The following is an 18004-nucleotide window of genomic DNA, read 5'->3' as shown; positions in this document are numbered from 1 at the left end:
ATTTTTGTTTCATTAAATTTAAAGAAAACTACAGTAGAAAATGTTGGCAAGCCCATTATATAACCAGGGTATTTATTATTGGTAAAGGGCTTTGCACAAACCATGGTTCTGGTCTTCACGTGTGTTGCAGAGGGTGACAGCATACTCCCCATTTGCAATTCTATCGTTTTTCTTTCTTGTGGCTATATTTAACATAAAGTAAATTCCCCAATCAGTAAAAATTCTTTCATGAAAACATGTTACTATTGTTTGAAAAATAAATACTAAGAGAACTCATCTACAAAGTTTTAACAAAGCTACATTCTTTAGATAGCATCTACCAAAAACTTTCATGATACATTCAATTGAAATTTTTATGAAATTATATATTACATTCTAAAAAACAATTGATATCCAGTATTAAGAGAAATTACAACTCTTACTAGAAGTAGCAATGATTATGTGATACATATAAAATAGTGCTGAATTTTTCACACAAATCAGATGAGTAAATAAACCCATGATTATTTCTTTGAAAAACAGCAACAGGTATAACTTTACTGCTTGCATCTAATTTACATTAATATCCTTCATTTAATTTCATATCAGAGGAATATTATAATGAATGCATAAAACAACAAAGACAAACGATGCTCAACAAAACAAAGAAAGGTTATGAGCTGTCACTCATGCTTTCACGATGATTCTCAATCCAAAGCATTTGCACACTAGCAGAGGAATCTTCCTTTTCTGCAGGCAGAAAGGGAAAGTTGCATTTTAATTTTTTTCTTCAGGCAAAATGTTGATTTTCCCTGCTTAGAAAAATGTTACATTTTTAGCCAAGGAAAAAAATGAATGTTTACTCAATATTTTGTCAATTCAGCTCCTCAGAAAGGCCATAAAAGTGGTATTTTACTAAAAAGGAGGAGGTTTGGGAAAACAGCTGGTTATTATCAAAGGGATTTTTCTCTAAATAATCTATTTATTTCCAAAGTAAATTCTATGAAGTTATTTTTAAAACTAAACTAGATTTTTTTTTTTAAAGAAGAAGATGATTTGGGAGCATAATCTTTGTGCTATCAGAAAACTACAAAGACTTTTAAAAAGGCAAAGACTCATAACGCAGAGACCAAGAGAACATATGAGCTATTACAGAATATTGGATTAAAATGTACTTACCCAGGACTCTCAAATATCATACATCTCCATTATGTAGGCTTTCGGCACCAAGCCAATGGCTCCCTTCATTTCTCCTACCCACCAGCCATATCTATTGTATTCCTAATTGAAAACAATATGCAGTATTAACCTTCAGACTGGGTGTAAGTACAATGTTGTTTGTACGCAACTTCTTAGAAATGTTACTTCTTTTTATAAAGTTATAGGAGCTTGAGCTGCAAATTGAAACGTTTTAATCTTTTTTTGTTTCTGAACACTTTAAAAATGCTGTTAGGCAAAGATTTAAATTAATGTATAAGACAGAGCCTGTTTATTTCACAGTGTAGAACACAGAAACAGTCACTTAGGATAGAAACCTAGCAAATGAAACTACATAAGGAAGTCCGTTCTCTGGGCCCCTTTCCCTTCTCTCTCCCACATCTCTCTCTCTCTTACACACACACACACACACACACATACACACAGAGCCTGGGGGACACCTTTTAATATGCAAACACCAGTGTTAGAGGCTCCGAGGTCATAGCCAGGATCCTTAGGATACTATCTTTGCCTTCAAGGAGCTTTTCATCTAGCAAGGATAGATTTTTTTTTCCCCACAATAAACTACTTAATTCCTAGTTAAACTCATATGACCGAAAATGACTTAGGATGTAGAGGTATGCCCCTTCTTAGGAAAATCTAAAAATGAGTATAGATGTTTTAAACAGATAAATTAGAGAACAAGGAAACACTACGAATGCTTTCCCCCAACCGGCTTTCCAAAATAATTCACAAAAGGGCTCCTTTTCAAAAGCTTCCCAAAGGCATTTATTGTTCCTCTGGATTGATCACAAACTACATTAGGTAAAGGATGAATGGAAGGAATTTAAAGGTGGTATTCGATTCACCCTTACGGGGGAAGATCAATAGGAAATAAAAGTATCTCAAATTATAAAGGCAAAATATTAATCTAGCTGTAAAAAAAGACTGATTGATGAGTCACTTTTGAGTTTATTTTGCAGTGTGAGCTAATCCTGTTCCTCCTTTTCTTCCCTTTGCTCCACTGACAGACACACCACTGCTCTAGGCATCGTGAACACTGTACCCGCTCTCATTTGTCTGCCAGATTGACTAATGTATTTTTATCTCAAATTTATTTATGTTTAGTGAGATACAAACAAAGTAAAATGAATTACAAGTTTCAAGAATAATATCTCCCGAAAGCAATACTCTGAAAAAGCACTGTAGGACCCAAATTTAATTTTTCATATAAGATACATTTTTAAAATCAATCCCCAAAGTAATTCAATAGGCTATGATTTCCAACATCTGAGTCACAGATAAATGTGCATATGCATATCGAGTTACATGTGGGGAGGGAACGTTAATACCAGTACAGATGTAACATTTGTATTGATGACTAACCATGCTATTGACCATCAGAAAGGAAAATAATACAATTTTTCCATACAATGTAGCAACATTCCCAGGTGTGTATTGATATGTAGTCTATCAATAGAGAGATTACAAGATTAAAATCTATAAGTACTTTTTTAAACAATGGGATGTATCAGAATTAAGTTTTTCGTAAGAATAAGATGGAAGGAAAACGGGGGTGGTGGAGAAAGGCCTGATTCTAATGAGGGCACAGCTCTGGCTTACGAGGCAGTAGACTCAAGATTTTAAGTTTCCTGATAGTGTGAACTTAGTGGACAAAATTCTCTAAGCAATGAAAATAGTCTGATGCCCAGAACTCAGTGAAGATGACTATAATCTATGTAGAATATATTTGTCAGAAGAAAATACCAACTTACTGAAAGCTATGATTAGTAACCATTATATCCTAATAGGTACCTAATAAAACTGCCCTTTTCAATTTTTTAAGGCAATGAATACAATTAGAGCCTAACGCTTAACAAAACAAATGTATTTCACCTTGCAGAGGCCAAAGGCCCACAGCGTAAGATTTCAAAATGGATACTTAACAAAGTAAGTCTAAGTGTGAAAGCTCTTATCCAATGCCCATCTAAGATTTTATTCAGCTGATTATTTGGAAAGAGTAAAGGAACTAGGCCCCCAAAGGCTAGAAAAACAGAATACATTTAGTGAGAGGGCATATTATGACCCAAACCTGCTTTCAGAGAACAGCTTGCAATTTGGGTTTCAATGTTTAGATTCAAGTTACAAACCAGAAAGTTCATATTACTTTATAATATTCTGTTTTGAAATTATAATCTACACTCCAAATTAAGGGCATATTATTGTTCTCAAAAAGCTCATTCACATCCAAATTTAAGAAACTGATTTCCAACAAATCACTTCAACGAAGGACCAATGACATCCTTCACACAAGAGAAATTTGCATGACGGCAACTGAGAAGATTCATTAAACAGAAAGTACAGTAATAAACAGCAGAGGAGTTTATTCAGCTGTACACAAATCCCTTAAAAGTAACATTCTAGGAAAAAATTAAGTTTTAGGCTAAAATAATCTTAAATGTTTCACTAAATTAATTTAAAAGAATTGAAAGGCATATGAAATACACACCTCATAAAAGTACTCTAAGATATAACAGGTTTAAATCAGAAAAGAGTAAAAATAAAAAACCAGAATGTTTATTACTTTACATTTGTAAAGAATTCCATACAGCACTCCTGTGTGGAATTAAGAGGTAAGATAAAACATAGGGAGGTAAAAATCTAGTAGGCAAATTTACGGATTTACACTGCAGCCATTAGAGGATGTCAGCAAGGCTGCAAACACAGAAGCTTTTACTTTTATCATTACTATCCTCTGTATGAGCCTCCTGAGCAACATGAATCCCAATTAAACCATTTGCAGCCTATAAATTGGAATGAAGATGCATCTTGGAGTACGGTATTCTAAACGCCAGCCTGAAGATTCAATAGCATACACACTTTCCTTTGGAGGAAGAAAATCTGCCTTCCATTGCCTTTCCGTTTGCTGCCCCCAAGCAAATGTGATTATGAATGATGTATTACTTACAGTGGAAAATAATGCGATCCATACAATGTTGTCTCGCTGTCCACATACTAATTGTAGTATTGGTCTAAAAGTCACGGGTGGGTCATTAAAAAAAAAAAACAACCCTCACACCTTATCTTGTTAATAAACAAAAAATAAAGAGACAAAAGTCATATGAGGCTGCTATCTAAATCTCTGAAAGGTTAGGAAGCCTCGTGTCATCTTGATGACACATGAGATCTCAGGTACAAGAAGGTCTGCCATCTGGTATTCTTCACCCTACTCGGCTCTTAACATCAACTGAAATGCTAACATAGGCAAGTGACTGTACTTCAGGAGGACTGATAAAATAATGAAGAGTCCTTTAATCTACAGGAAACCATTCTAGTCAATTTATAAGAAATATTGCATCCCTTTGTAGGACGTGTAATTATTTTCTATTAATCATGTGCTATAAAGCTACATTATGCAGTTATTCTGTTATCACTAGAAAGAGGCCTGCAGTCAGCTTCTGACAATGTTAGGTAATTACTAACACAAAGCTTCTTTCTCCTCCCGTAGTAATGCTATCAAGATCTAGAGGTGTAGTGATGCTTAGTGTATAAAAATAGTACTCAAAAGAAATTTAATATCTGCAAAATGGATGGCTTCAAGGCAAAATGTAATGTGGCAGTTAAAGAAGCAGGAAAGCTCAACTTGCCCAATAATTTGAGAAAATAATCATAAGGCAGCACTGACCGTTGTGGTCTAACTCCTCTGTTTTCAATTTTTACATCATTAAAATAGTTTTTGTTTTATTTTATAGTTAAAATTTTAGGCCTCAATTAATCATTATTAAGCAATAAATTAAAGTGATTATGTAAAAAGGCAGGAAAAAAAGGACTAGTTTTGATAAAGTGAAACAGAGACTTTATCCAACACAATAGCAAACGTATGTCTATGTTTACTTACTAAATCTTCTCTCTCTGCCAGTGTATTATTTTACACTTAAATAAGATGCCAACATTTACTTAAATCCTTTTCAGCACCACGATTCTCATTTCTCAAGTATGTTAATCCACTTTCTACAAACCATATGGTAAAAGAATGCTGCCTTAACAGAAACTTGAAACATTAGTAAGATTTTGTGATGTACCACCCCTTTCAGAAAGTAGTTACCAATCTGTTTGAAAGCAACAGGTGTTAGAAAGGTTAAAAGACTATATTACTTTCTCCAAACGTATATCTGTACTTCAAAACATACCAGCCTTGTGCAGAAACAAAGGTAATTTTATTCACAAAATATAAACTACATTGAGTTTCAGAACCAGTGGACTTTACCATTGTTTTCCAACTATTCACTGTGATATTTTCAATTTTTCAAATTGTTCATAAACATTGTAGTAGCATGAAAACTAGATAACTATTTAAAATATGGAAATACTTTCTTCAAGGCTACCTCTTCAATCTCTTCCTTTTTACTATCTCCAATTAGAAACTTCGTAAGAATCGTTTCTTATACATCCATCATTTCAAAAGTTGTCTTAAAATGCACAACAGGTACTTGACAACTTCGTTTTTTACTATTATTATCTACACTTTAACTGCTTGAATCTTAGTCTCCTAACTCATTCCTTAAATGAGGAAATGGACACTAACAATTTCTAAGATCCTCCCTGATGTTTGAATACCACCATCACGAACCTGCTTTACCACCCTAAGTCTCTTAGCATCTCATGGAAATCAACCTCACTACTTTATAATTTACTATGCAAGTGTGACTTTGAGTTACTCTAATTCAAAGAATTCCTATTTTTTTCCTCCGTGCACTGCGCACTCCATTTTTAAAGTGAGAGAGACAAAAGACGAGCAAGGAAGGTGATAGTAGGAACTTAATTCCTGTAACAAATTTTAGTTTATATTCCAGAGTCAAGATACATTTAATTCAAATCTCTACACAGTCAACATTTACAATGGCATAAAGTAAAAACTGCTATGCAGACTGATGATTCTTAGGTATTGTTAGGCAAAGAAAGATCAAATCATGCTCAGTAGTGGGTGGCCTTGGTACTCAGTGTATTTCACCAACCAGTACATGACTGTTAACTGTTCTAGTTCAGACCTTCATCACCTCACCCTGGATCATTGCATCATCCACTCTGCCTCTCTGTACTTCCTGGAAACGGCCTTTGTCAGTTTACTCGGCTGCTCAGGAATGTACACTAGCCCCCCAACGCTTTAACTACAAACTCCTCTCACTGCTCTGGTCCCACAGCCCAACCTTCTGTGCTGCACTCATTCCTGCCTCTGTACGTGGCACTCCTTCCCCAAGGGGCATCTCCCCTCCCTCATCCAAAGCCTATCTAGTAACTAAGACTCGACTCAGGTTACCCAGCTTTCACGAATTTCTCTCTGAGTTATCTAATCCATACTTACATCTCCCATTTCAAGCTGAGTATTTATTCCCCAGCGGAGTTTATGTACTTCAGTTTTGTCCGTTCAACTAAAATAAAGTAGAAACTCACTGAGATCGCGGCAATGTCTTACACTCAAAACTGTATGCCCCACACTCCAGGATGTGTAAAAGATGTTCAATAAATATGTACTTCATGATGAAACAGACATACTTCTTCTTCATTTTGGATGACGCACCAGATGACCCTCCTAAATGTTTTCTTAAGAAGGGTAATTTCCAATAGGAATATATTTTCCATGTGTATATTGGACATACTTGAAGAATTTTAGTAATGACTAAACAAACATTTGTTCTGAAGTATGTCTAGCTTCACAATGTGAAGTGTGCTGTTCCTCGTCATGGCTGGCTGCGGCCCATCGTGTTTTCCCATGTGCTGTAGAGCATACCTTGTCTAAAGAGCCCAAATTCCACTTGCAGAAAGAAAGATACCTGTCCCCTGAAGAACTGGGACCAAATAATTCTAGTTCTTCGAAGAAATGGCTTCAGTTGAATTTACTGTAAGTATGGAAGAGGTTAAGACAGAACCCTGCAACAGCAGAAACAAGTGTGGCAGGTCTAGGGGAAAATCTGCTAGTTTTTCAGCTGCTGCTTCTTACTCTTGTGATTATTTTCTCAGAAGATTGAGGGTCTCCAGCTTGTTACTAACTAGGTATGTGACCTCGGGCAATCCCCAAGTTCTTTAGGGGTGATTTTCTTTTTTTACATTTATATCACTCTTTGAGACTCCATAATAATCCAGTTACGTACTTAACATAAATCAGTAAGTCTAATTATTATACATTTGGACCCTCACAGAATTACCTATATGAAATCTCTTGTTATATGTACTATAAATTTTTTGTTGTTGAGGGTAATATCTGCCACTGTTCTTATTATAAAAGTTGTTGAGGTCAGATAATCCGCGAAGATTCTAGAAATTCACGTGAGATTTTTTTTTTTTAAGTAGCCAGTGCTGGGAAAAGCCAAGCTTCCTCCTTCATGATTAAAAAGAATTATTAGCTCCTTGTCTCTCCCTTTTTCAGTGTGGCTGCCAAGAAGCTCAGGAAATTCAAGCGTAGAAACTCCATTGTCTTTTAAGGTCTCCAGAGGCAGTCCTTTTTTCCATTAGCCTTTTATTTATTTTTCCCCAATTATGTGGAGCCTCAAGATCTTCTCACCATAAAGTGAAGAGCTAGCACTAAGGTTCCCCTACCTCTACGATTCTACCATTCTAAATTCCTTTAAGAAGTTCAGGATTATTTCCTTTTTTTTTTAATGTAAATTTATTTATTTATTTTTGGCTGCTTTGGGTCTTCCTTACTGCGCACAGGCTTTCTCTGGTTGTTGCAGAGCATGGGCTCTAGGCTCGCGGGCTTTAGTAGTTGCAGCACGCAGGCTCAGTACTTGTGGCTTGCAGGCTCTAGAGCGCAGGCTCAGTAGCTGTGGCGCCGGGATTAATTGCTCCACGGCATGTGGGATCTTCCCGGATCGGGGCTCAAACCCATGTCCCCTGCATTGGCAGGCGGATTCTAACCACTGCGCCACCAGGGAAGTCCTAATTATTTCTTATTTTTAACTCTATTTTCATAAACATATATTAAACATCTATCTGCCATAATGTTAGATATTGGGGATTCAAAAATACTTAAGACACAGTGTCTACCTCAAGGAATTGAGACAGGGAAACGAATAATCCTGGTCATGGCCCACTTAGGTATAGCAAAATGGAAAGAGAAAACCCTTTAGGGTCAGATCTGCGTTGATTCCAGGAGAAGGTACTTCCTAGCTGGTATCCTCAGGTGATTTACATAATAAGCTTACTAAGCATCAGTTTTCTTACTTGCAAAATTATATTGATAGTACCATATCCTTTGTAGGGTTACCTTAAGAATCAGAGGAATGAAAGCACAATGAGTACCTAGAACAAGATACTGTAGGTATGCAATAAATACTTTTTCATCCCCTCCCTCTGCCTTCCCACTAACTGGTGTAGCAAAATACCAGGGCAACAAAAAAACAGAGCATTTTGGAGTGTACTATAAGGCAACCTGATTATTACGGGCTGTTCCAAAGGGAATCTGATCTTTAAAGAGATAAGAAAGGAGACATCTCAAAAGAGTGAGAATATGCCATTTATACATTGAGGGAGCTCTTGATTTTTGGGGGGGTGGGGTGGGGGGAGAGCAGAAGGGCGTAAAAAAATCATGGATTTTTCAGTTTAAGATTTTTTTTTACTTACCAACATGGTGCTTTTCTTTAAGGTTGTTTTGGTTTGCTCCTGGAAAACCTTTGCTTACTCCATGCAGAATTAAACCATGTAGGTTCTGCAGCCATAGCAGCCCCTCCACTGCCACCTCTGTGTAACTTGCCTCTCTGACACTGCCTTCTGGTCTCTCCTTTACTTCTCAAGCCACTGCAGGGCCTCAGCCTGACAGCCTGTCTCCTGCAGGCACCTTCCCCTTTCATCTGTCAACATTTTCCTGGAATGCTCCCTCCAATTTATGTAAGAGAAAATCGGGAAGTACTAGAGCATGGTTTTTGCAACCAGGTAACAAGAGGAGTCCCATGAGTGGAATGAGAACATCTTGTGACGTAATGCTGTTTCCATACACTGCTTATCACCACCAGGGAGAGGTTATAAGCATAGCATAGGTCTGCCTACTATGCTTCACCGTGGGCATTTAGCATAGAAACTAAATGCCGTCAGACCCAAACAACCGCAGTGACAAGTACAAACACTCCTCCTCCTTCCCAAAAGACTACAAGATGTGATAACATTTAGGGAACTAGCGTAGTATCATCAAGGTATGTCCTATATTGAGGTGTCCTGGTTACTCTTCAGCAGGTGGTTTTGCTATATGTGGCACGTGGGGTCAGATGGTCACAAAGGAAAAACTAAGAGAGCTGAAAAGGAACTCTGTATTTCCCTCTGCCAGTAGAGCTCAGCAAGACTTTCATTTTATTTGCTTTTCTGGTAAGTCTGAAGCCAAAAAAGCCTTAGTAACAGAATCTTTACATTTTCACAATGAGAAGCAAATGATCAGTGACAGTTACATTTCACCAATCACTGGAAAAAGTCACAGCTACAAAGGGAAGCAATGCTTGAAACTCCAAATAACACACACTAAAAAAATGCCCTTTTACTGTATATTAGTGAACACTGTCAACCCACATTTCCTGTTTTTGACTTAATAAAAAATGTCTCAAAAAGCTGCAAAGCCCAAGTCACATGTGTCCTAGACTAGATGAAATATTCCAGGATTCTTAACTCTCTTATTTTTCTGTTAATAGCAGACAAGCAGCATGCCTCTTTCCTGCTGAAGCATAGCTCTTCTGTCATTAAGTCTCTAAAAATAATTTATTGCCTTAAAAGTAAGAATAGGAATGTGGTTAGCGATTTACTGGTGAGTACAGATTGAAAGATAAACTAATAGACAACGTAAATCCAGAGTAGCAAACAGAATAAAATAGCCAAAGAGCTATGTGGGACTATAATATGCCTGTAGCTATATAACCTGGATCCTGCCATGAAAATTATAAAACTCCATAAACACGGTTCTAGGACAATACTATTAACTATGATATTGTGTCCATGTTTAAGGTGGTAATAAAATTGAAATGCAAACCAGTAAAAGAATTTAGCATGATTTTAAACAACCTGTTTCCTAAAAAAAAAATAAATAACTAAAAACAAAAGATTTGCAATCTCAAATACGAATTTCCCCCATCAAATAAATCTGAAAGTAGGCCTTGTGTTTCATAATAACTTCACTAACAAGGCAGCGGTCATAAAAATCACATATTCCTGGAGACCTTCCTGGTGGCGCAGTGGTTAAGAATCCGCCTGCCAATGCAGGGGACTCAGGTTCGAGCCCTGATCCAGGAAGATCCCACATGCCATGGAGCAACTAAGCCCATGCACTACAACTACTGAGCCTGCGCTCTAGAGCCCACGTGCCACAACTACTGAGCCTGCATGCCACAACTACTGAAGCCCGCACGCCTAGAGCCCATGCTCCGCCACAAGAGAAGCCCCTGCAATGAGAAGCCCGTGCACCACAATGAAGAGTAGCTCCTGCTGTCCACAACTAGAGAAAGTCCCTGTGTGGCAATGAAGACCCAACGCAGCCAAAAATAAATTAAAAAAAAAAAAAGGTAATTGTACCTTGCTTAAAAAAAGAAAAATCACATATTTCCCTTTCATCCATTCCTATCAATACCTTCCATCTTTGGGTGGGGGGCAGAATTTCTAAATCTCCACTGAACTATTGAAGTATATAAAATGTCTTAACACATAAAAAAACAGCAGCAATGTTATATGAAAAGACCTGTAAGCAAAAAGTTACAGGCTTGCATTTTTAGGCAAGTAGTATTTAGATTTATTAGTAGTAAGGTTCAAAGGTTAAAACTAAGAAAATGCCAGACACTTTGAAGGAGGGGCTAGCTCAGCCAGGGGTCACGTGGCACCTGCTAATTGGAAAATGTTAAAAAGGGAAGGGGAAGGGCAGGGTAGCTGCCTTCTCTTCCTTCTTTATTGTAACATTTGATTTTCACTAAAAAAAAAAGAAAAGAAAAGAAAAGAAAAAAGTAAAGAAAGAAAGAGAAGCTAAGATCTGTATAACTCAAAAGAGGCTTAAAATAAATAAATCAACCCCAGGCAGACGGAGCACAGCTGACACCCTATCAAGGCTTCCTTGCAAAAATAGAAAAAAAAGACTGAATTTTAAAATCAAGCTATATTTCTATAGTGAATTCTAATACAGAGAGCCTAATCATCAAACTAGCTAAATCTTTTTGTCATTATATTTACAACATTAAAATATTCTTTATTATAGTACATGCCATTTTATTTCTTGATTTGTCTAAAGGTTTATTTATATTGAAAAGAATGTATCTCTTCTTAAACTATCTTGTGTTGCCTTTTTTTAAAAGATTATTTTCAGAACTAACAAGCTTCTAGAAGGTAAGTCAAATCAACAATAAATACTGCAAACTATAGATCAGTTAATTATAAAAAGCAAGTTGTGTTTCTTTGAAACCTTTTAAATGGCATTTTTTATTAGAAAAGTTGTGGCACTAATTTTTTTTTTACTAAGTACACATTTTTTATGTCTCTATAAATACTGTTAGACTCCTTAAAATGCATTTTTCCTTAAGTATACAATTTTTACATTTAATTCAGAATGATGAAAAGAATTTTCATGATTAATGCTTATACTTCATTGACATGAGATAGGAAAGTAATAACCCATAGCTAAATTTAAAGTTGGATTTATGACATCATTTTGATTGTGCACATTAGCTGCAATTACCTGCACCACTCATTCTGAGCCACTAGATGGTGTAAAAAATAAATTTAAACAGTAAATTTTCATTCCAACACCATGGAATCTAAATATAACTCTGAGAAAGATTAAACAAATTTCTAGGCATATAACAAAGCTAGTGATTTCTATATTTATTGCACTCAAAAAAAAACAATCAATACATAGCATCAGCTCTACCTTGATCTAGAAACAAGTCCTTTTGAGCAATTCTTTGCTCTCTTCTTCTAAGGGCCTTGAGTTCTGAATTTATAATGATACTCATCATTCAAACTGCTGTCATCATTCACATATTAAATAAATTTATGATATTAACTTATGATCTATGTTTGCCAAAATTTTTATAAAAACTGTAAGACCAAGCAAATATAAAATTAAAGAATCACCAGAGGTTCCTATCTGAACTCACCCAAAGCCAAGGGGGGAAGTAAGAGTCTTCATAAATATATCCTGACCCCCAAAGCAACCTGACAACAAAGAGCCAAGATGCTCATCAACGGCCCAGAATTTGTCCAAATTCCATCAAGAGAAAACTAACTGTCTTTCTTTCACCCTCACTAAGATCAACCTGGTTGATTGTACTAGGTCCGCAGCTGGGTAAATATGGGTATTTACTCATCCAGCCAATGGTGATAATGTGCTAACAAAGCCTTGTCTCTTCTTTTAAAAACCAAAATGAGCTCCAGATAAAATGCCCATCTCTAGAAGGCCTCTCCTGAAATGCTGCCGGTGGAAATTTAAACCTTGTGAAAGGTTGATAAAGGAAGTATTTTCAGGCAGCCCATACCCAAATAACAGCATTTAGAAATTTTAGATGGGAGTGTATTCTTCCTATGAGGTGGATTACCACCCTCAGCTCTATGACAGGCTTCACATATAAAATTACAGTCATCACAAAACAGGTTTGGGAGAAAAGGAATGACTTCCCCCAGAATCCTAGAAATATAATACACACCTATGATTGTACTTCCAATTTCATATTCACAGAAAATGATTTTCTGAGGCAATGGCAGAAATAAGACAAGCCTATGGGAACGCTGCTTGCACCACAGCCTGTCCCAGAGGCTGGTACTCTGAGGCTTTCAGGAACAAAGACAACTTGAAAAAAACAAAAAAACAAAGACAACTTGATTCCTAAAGAAGGCTTCAAGAACAAACCCACATGGGCTTCGTAAGTTTCATATTTTACCATACAAACATACTGGCTACGTGCCATTTATCCCTATAGTCTGAAGTTCCAAGTGGAAGCTAATCAACCTTTTAATTTTATATGCGATTTTACACACAATTTAATTTTATGCAGCTAAATTGGTGAAAGAAACTGTGAGCTAAGTAAATTTGAGGAATGATTCCAAGAAAGTTTCTTTTCAAGAACTGAAACTAATCAGTTTGTTTTCTATATTAAGTAACTGACTCAAAAAGCTGTCATTTTAACACAGGACTATTGAATGCTCTGTAACAGGCTTAATCCAAGAGTTGTGATATGGCTATCTATAGCTTCCAAGAACTGAAAGTATCCTTCTAAAAAAAAAATACACTAGCGAGCAGAGGACTGAGAAATAAGGGACAAGTCTTATTTGGGCACCTCAACCAGCAATGATCACAGTTGGCTGTATTTACTTACTATTTTCCTCCAATCTACAAGGGCTTATATCTCTCTTTTTTTTTTTTTTTTGGATTCCTGGTGCCTAGAATGGGCCCCTGCACATTTTAGGCACTTTACGACAGTTACAAATTAAATACAAGTAAGGAAAGAAGGGGGAGGGGGGAAGAAGAGAGGGAAAAAGGAAGGAAGATAGATACAGGCATAAGAAAAAAATAGAGCAGAAAGCTCTGATCTGGGAGTCAAAACACCTTGTTAAGTACTGGCTCTGGCACTTTCTTGACCCAAATTCCCTTATCTGTAAAACCAAGGATAGACAGATGAGCCCTAAGATCTCTCACTCCAATATTCTATGATTTTCTGTATATGATTTTATGCACCAGTCAACTAGTGTTTAAATTCAATTAAGTGACCTTATTTCCAAATTCTCTTCTGTATCTAATAAGTCATATTATCTTTCTGAATAAGTCATAATCTTTCCAAAATATCTCTCTAATCAACAAAGCACATTAAACTCCTAGACTTATGATTTATGTAACATTTCTTTACTTATATTTAAATAGTCTCCACACATCATTTGTTTCTAATGTGGCCTCATGAAGTAGACTGAGGGAGATATTTTTTAACCCCCATGTTACAGTAGGCAAAGTTAAAATATGAAAGTTAAAGGAGCTCATGCATGTCATTAGAAGTAAAATCAATTAAGAATCTTGACTTTTAGATTTAAGGCCAGAAGCATTTTGAATAATCCAGTATCTTAAGAGGCAGAAACAATGATTTTGTATATCTAAGGATGAGTTCATAGCAATATACTTTGCTATTATGTTTACAAATACAATTATGTTAAACTTAAAAAAAATTACCTAAACCTGTCTGAATAGAAAAGTATTGCTTTTAAATTGCCGGAACACCCGATGTATTTACATAAAGATGAAAAACTTGTTCTATAAACACAGTGTTACCAGTAGAGAATGGCAGACAAAATCAGAATAAGCACACAGAAGAATAAAAAGGAAGAGGAAAGAAAAACATAATAAATAACCTAATACCTTACAATGTTAACTTTCACATAAGTATATTGTTTCTGGAGAAGGCAGTGTGTGGATGTGAGCCAAAGGCTGAAGTGATAGGTAAACACACTGTTAAGTTGAATCCTGTTATCTGATTGTGTTTAAAATTTGATTATATTTCACTTGACAAAATAATTATTGTGAACTCCCAATTGTTAACAAGGACCTAGAAGAATTCCAATTGGCAATTTTTCCCTAGTGTTGTAGATCCAAATGCATAAAAATGCAGCTTCGTATTCATGCTTTACAGCTGTCATTTTGGGGTATCTGCTTACCTTGCTAAGAATGTAAATCACATCACCACGTTTAAATGACAATTCATCAGAAAGAGCTCCTGTGCAGTCCCACAAACCCTGGTAAAAATTAGCATAATCGGTGCTTTTATCTCCTAGGAAGAAGAAAGAGAAAACAAGAGTTAGAGCTTTCATGTAATGGGCCCTCACTTAAAAATGAACAAATAGCAATTAAAGGGCCACTCCAAACCACCAAAGAACAGTCGAAAAAAATTCTGTCCTCATTCAAAGAACACTTGATAACATCCACACAAGAATCCTACTTCTTGCTCTCATCTAATTAAGGACCATTTTCAAAAAGATCTAATTTTGAATGTCTTTTCTTTCCTCTCTCCTTTTCTTGTTTTTACCTAAAACTTGTAATTGCAACATGTTTCTTCAAACCAGCACCTAAGTTACTTCCCACTTATTTTCTATAACAAACCTAAGCCCACTTGCAACATGTTCTGAAGATGAGTCAGCCTCCCTGTATAATGAGCAATATCCATGAGATGTGATAAACACGTTGTGAAATAAGCACCGTACAGAATTTAGGACACATCATAAAAGTAATAATAATAAAGGAGCTAAGGTACAAATATAACCAAACGAGGTAACAAAAAAACTTTTTGAGATTTAAACTTCAAAAAAAAAAAAGCATCAATGGCATATATATATATATATATATATTTTTTTGATATGGACCATTTTTATAGTCTTTATTGAATTTGTTACAATATTGCTTCTGCTTTTTTTATGTTTTGTTTTTCTGGTCACGAGGCATGTGGGATCTTAGCTCCCCGGACCAGGGATCAAACCTGCACCCCCTGCATTGGAAGGCGAAGTCTTAACCCCTGGACTGCCAGGGAAGTCCCTAAATTTAAACTTTTTCAAAGCATAAAGCTGGTTAAAGGAAGAGAATAAAATGAAAGTAATCTAAAGGATAATTGCAGCTCTTATCTTTAGGAACTTTTGTACCCAAAGCCTCTCAAAGTTATTTCTAAAATATTTTCGCAACTTTGAAACTGCCAGTGCTAAAGCTGCATTTTCCAAGATTTCTGTCAGCCCTAGTTCAGGACATTAGGCTCTGAATAAACATGCAACATACACTGCAGTTATCAGCTCATCCTTCTAACAGCATAAGCACAATGGATGTGATGTGTTCAAACTGCCATACAGACCATTAACTGATTGATTATTTAGCGCTCTCCGCTCTATAATACCACAATAAACCGGGTAATAAATGCTTTGTCACTTATACAATGTGGGTCGCCTGAAACACAGCACAGAGTTAAATACACTGGCTGCTTTTGTTACACTGAGAACTGTTTCCTGTTTTTAATTTCATGATAATTGAGTTTTGATGAGTTAATGCAAAAAGAATGCAAGCAATATCAATAAGATGTCCCTGTATTCACTAACCAGGCAGAACATACACGTGCTGACAACTTCCATCATTGGAATGTCATCTTTGAATTCTGAGGGGATAACTGTGGAGACACATGCTGGATCAGGGTTGTCATCTTAGTTTTGTTATATGGCTCTCAAACAGCAGGCTCCTTGGCAATTCTAACACAACCAGTCACATTAGCGTGTCAGGAGGGCGTTCATCTTATTACACATAGCTTGTGATTTACTCAAAGTGTTAGGTTTATTCGAAATTTAAAAAATTCTCTTTAGTATCTGAAACATTTTTTTAAAGCCAAAAAGAAAATCTGAATAATATGGAGTCTGACTATTTAAGAAGTAAGACGTGACTTTTCCATTATACTTTTAAGAAAATAAACAAGGACAATCCTCCTATTAAAGTTTTTCCGCTTGTTTTCTAAGAACTCAAAAAAAGAGAGGGGACGGGGGAAAGGAGGGATAGAAGGAGGGAGGGAGACAGAGAGACAGACACCTTATTGACTTTTCCGCTCTCGCATTTGAACACTCATCACAGAAGCTAGCAGGGATGTACACAAGCCTGGGAATCCAACCAAGAACTAACAATGCTTGTGGCCACCCTTCATTACATTTTCCCCTCAAAGCATATATTATGGAAATTCTATGAATGGACACTAGAGGGCACTCTGGCTGGACAGATTTCTCCAAACATTGTCAAATTTTTCTAAGAAAAAAATTACTTAATAATGAAGTGAATGATTTCCTTTAAAAACCACTTATTTAGACAAATAGGGATTTAGAAGTTGAAACATTCTAGTCAGATTAAATCAACTGCTAACTGGGTCAAATGTTGTGCCCCATGCAGTCCGTCAGTGTCAGTTTAAAAGTCAAGGAATTAGAGCAAAGAGAGGATGACATCATTTCACACGCAAGGCCCTCCCCCATAGTCACTGGCCAGGAGGTAAAAGGATCTAAATAGCTGGTTTCCCCAGTCGAGGCTCCTGTGTGTTCCCCATGCTGCTCAGCCTTAGGCTTGATCCTAAAAGGCTGAAGAAAGAAAACCTGGGTTAAAAACTAGAGAAGTTTTGGCTTAGCTGAAGCATCCCAGTGGGTTCTGCAGCTGTTCAGCCTCTGCTTGCTCTTTCCTTTTTCAGATTCTCTCACAATAGTATTTCACTCAGTAGATTTTCAAACGCAGGGGAGAGGGAAGAAGGAAGAGGAAAGTATATGGTGATTTCTAACACATAATCCTTATCACTTTGGGGGTCTCTCCTCCCCTCGATGCGCTTAGTGAAACTCCCATTAACACTAATGGGAGTTACAGGAGCACAGGAGGGGAAGAGAGACCCCAACCGTGTGCAAGATGCATCTCTCCCTAGATGTGCATCATGGGCATTTCATTAAATCTCACTGCTGTAAAAAGTCAACAGAGCTAGTGATCTGGCAGTCCTGGGAACAAGATGCATTTTCTACTGTGCTTTCTGCAATCTTGATGATGATGTTACCCAAAGACCAACCTCATTCCTGTGTCCCATATGTGAGCCCTGTTAAAGAATAGTAAGTTGTTTATGTCACATGGCTACCTACCTGTACACACAAATTGACTATTCTATTTCAGCATGCAATATTAGTTATGATGTAGAACAGCGGTCCCCAACCTTTTTGGCACCAGGGACTGGTTTCATGGAGGACAATTTTTCCACGGACGGGGGGTGGTGGAGCGCGGGGTGGGGGGGATCGTGGGAATGGTTCAGGCGGTAACGCGAGCGATGGGGAGGGGCACATGAAGCTT

The 18004-nt window shown here is 36.7% G+C and overlaps 1 protein-coding gene across 1 annotated transcript in view; it reads right to left on the bottom strand.

The window, feature by feature from the left end:
• Positions 1-629: 629 nt before the first annotated feature.
• SKAP2 (src kinase associated phosphoprotein 2) overlaps positions 630-18004 on the bottom strand; it is a 153212-nt gene continuing 135837 nt past the window's right edge. Inside the window, exons 11-13 of the mRNA XM_082662201.1 lie at positions 14830-14942; positions 1159-1260; positions 630-729 (exon numbers count right to left, since the gene is read on the bottom strand). Coding sequence (XP_082518327.1) covers positions 1168-1260; positions 14830-14942 — 206 coding nt within the window. The 3' untranslated portion in view covers positions 630-729; positions 1159-1167. The remainder of the gene's footprint in view (positions 730-1158; positions 1261-14829; positions 14943-18004) is intronic.

Source organism: Grampus griseus (genome assembly GCF_964374135.1).
Source record: "Grampus griseus genome assembly, chromosome: 9".
Classification (NCBI taxonomy): domain Eukaryota; kingdom Metazoa; phylum Chordata; class Mammalia; order Artiodactyla; family Delphinidae; genus Grampus; species Grampus griseus.
This window is presented reverse-complemented; position numbering and strand designations above follow the sequence as displayed.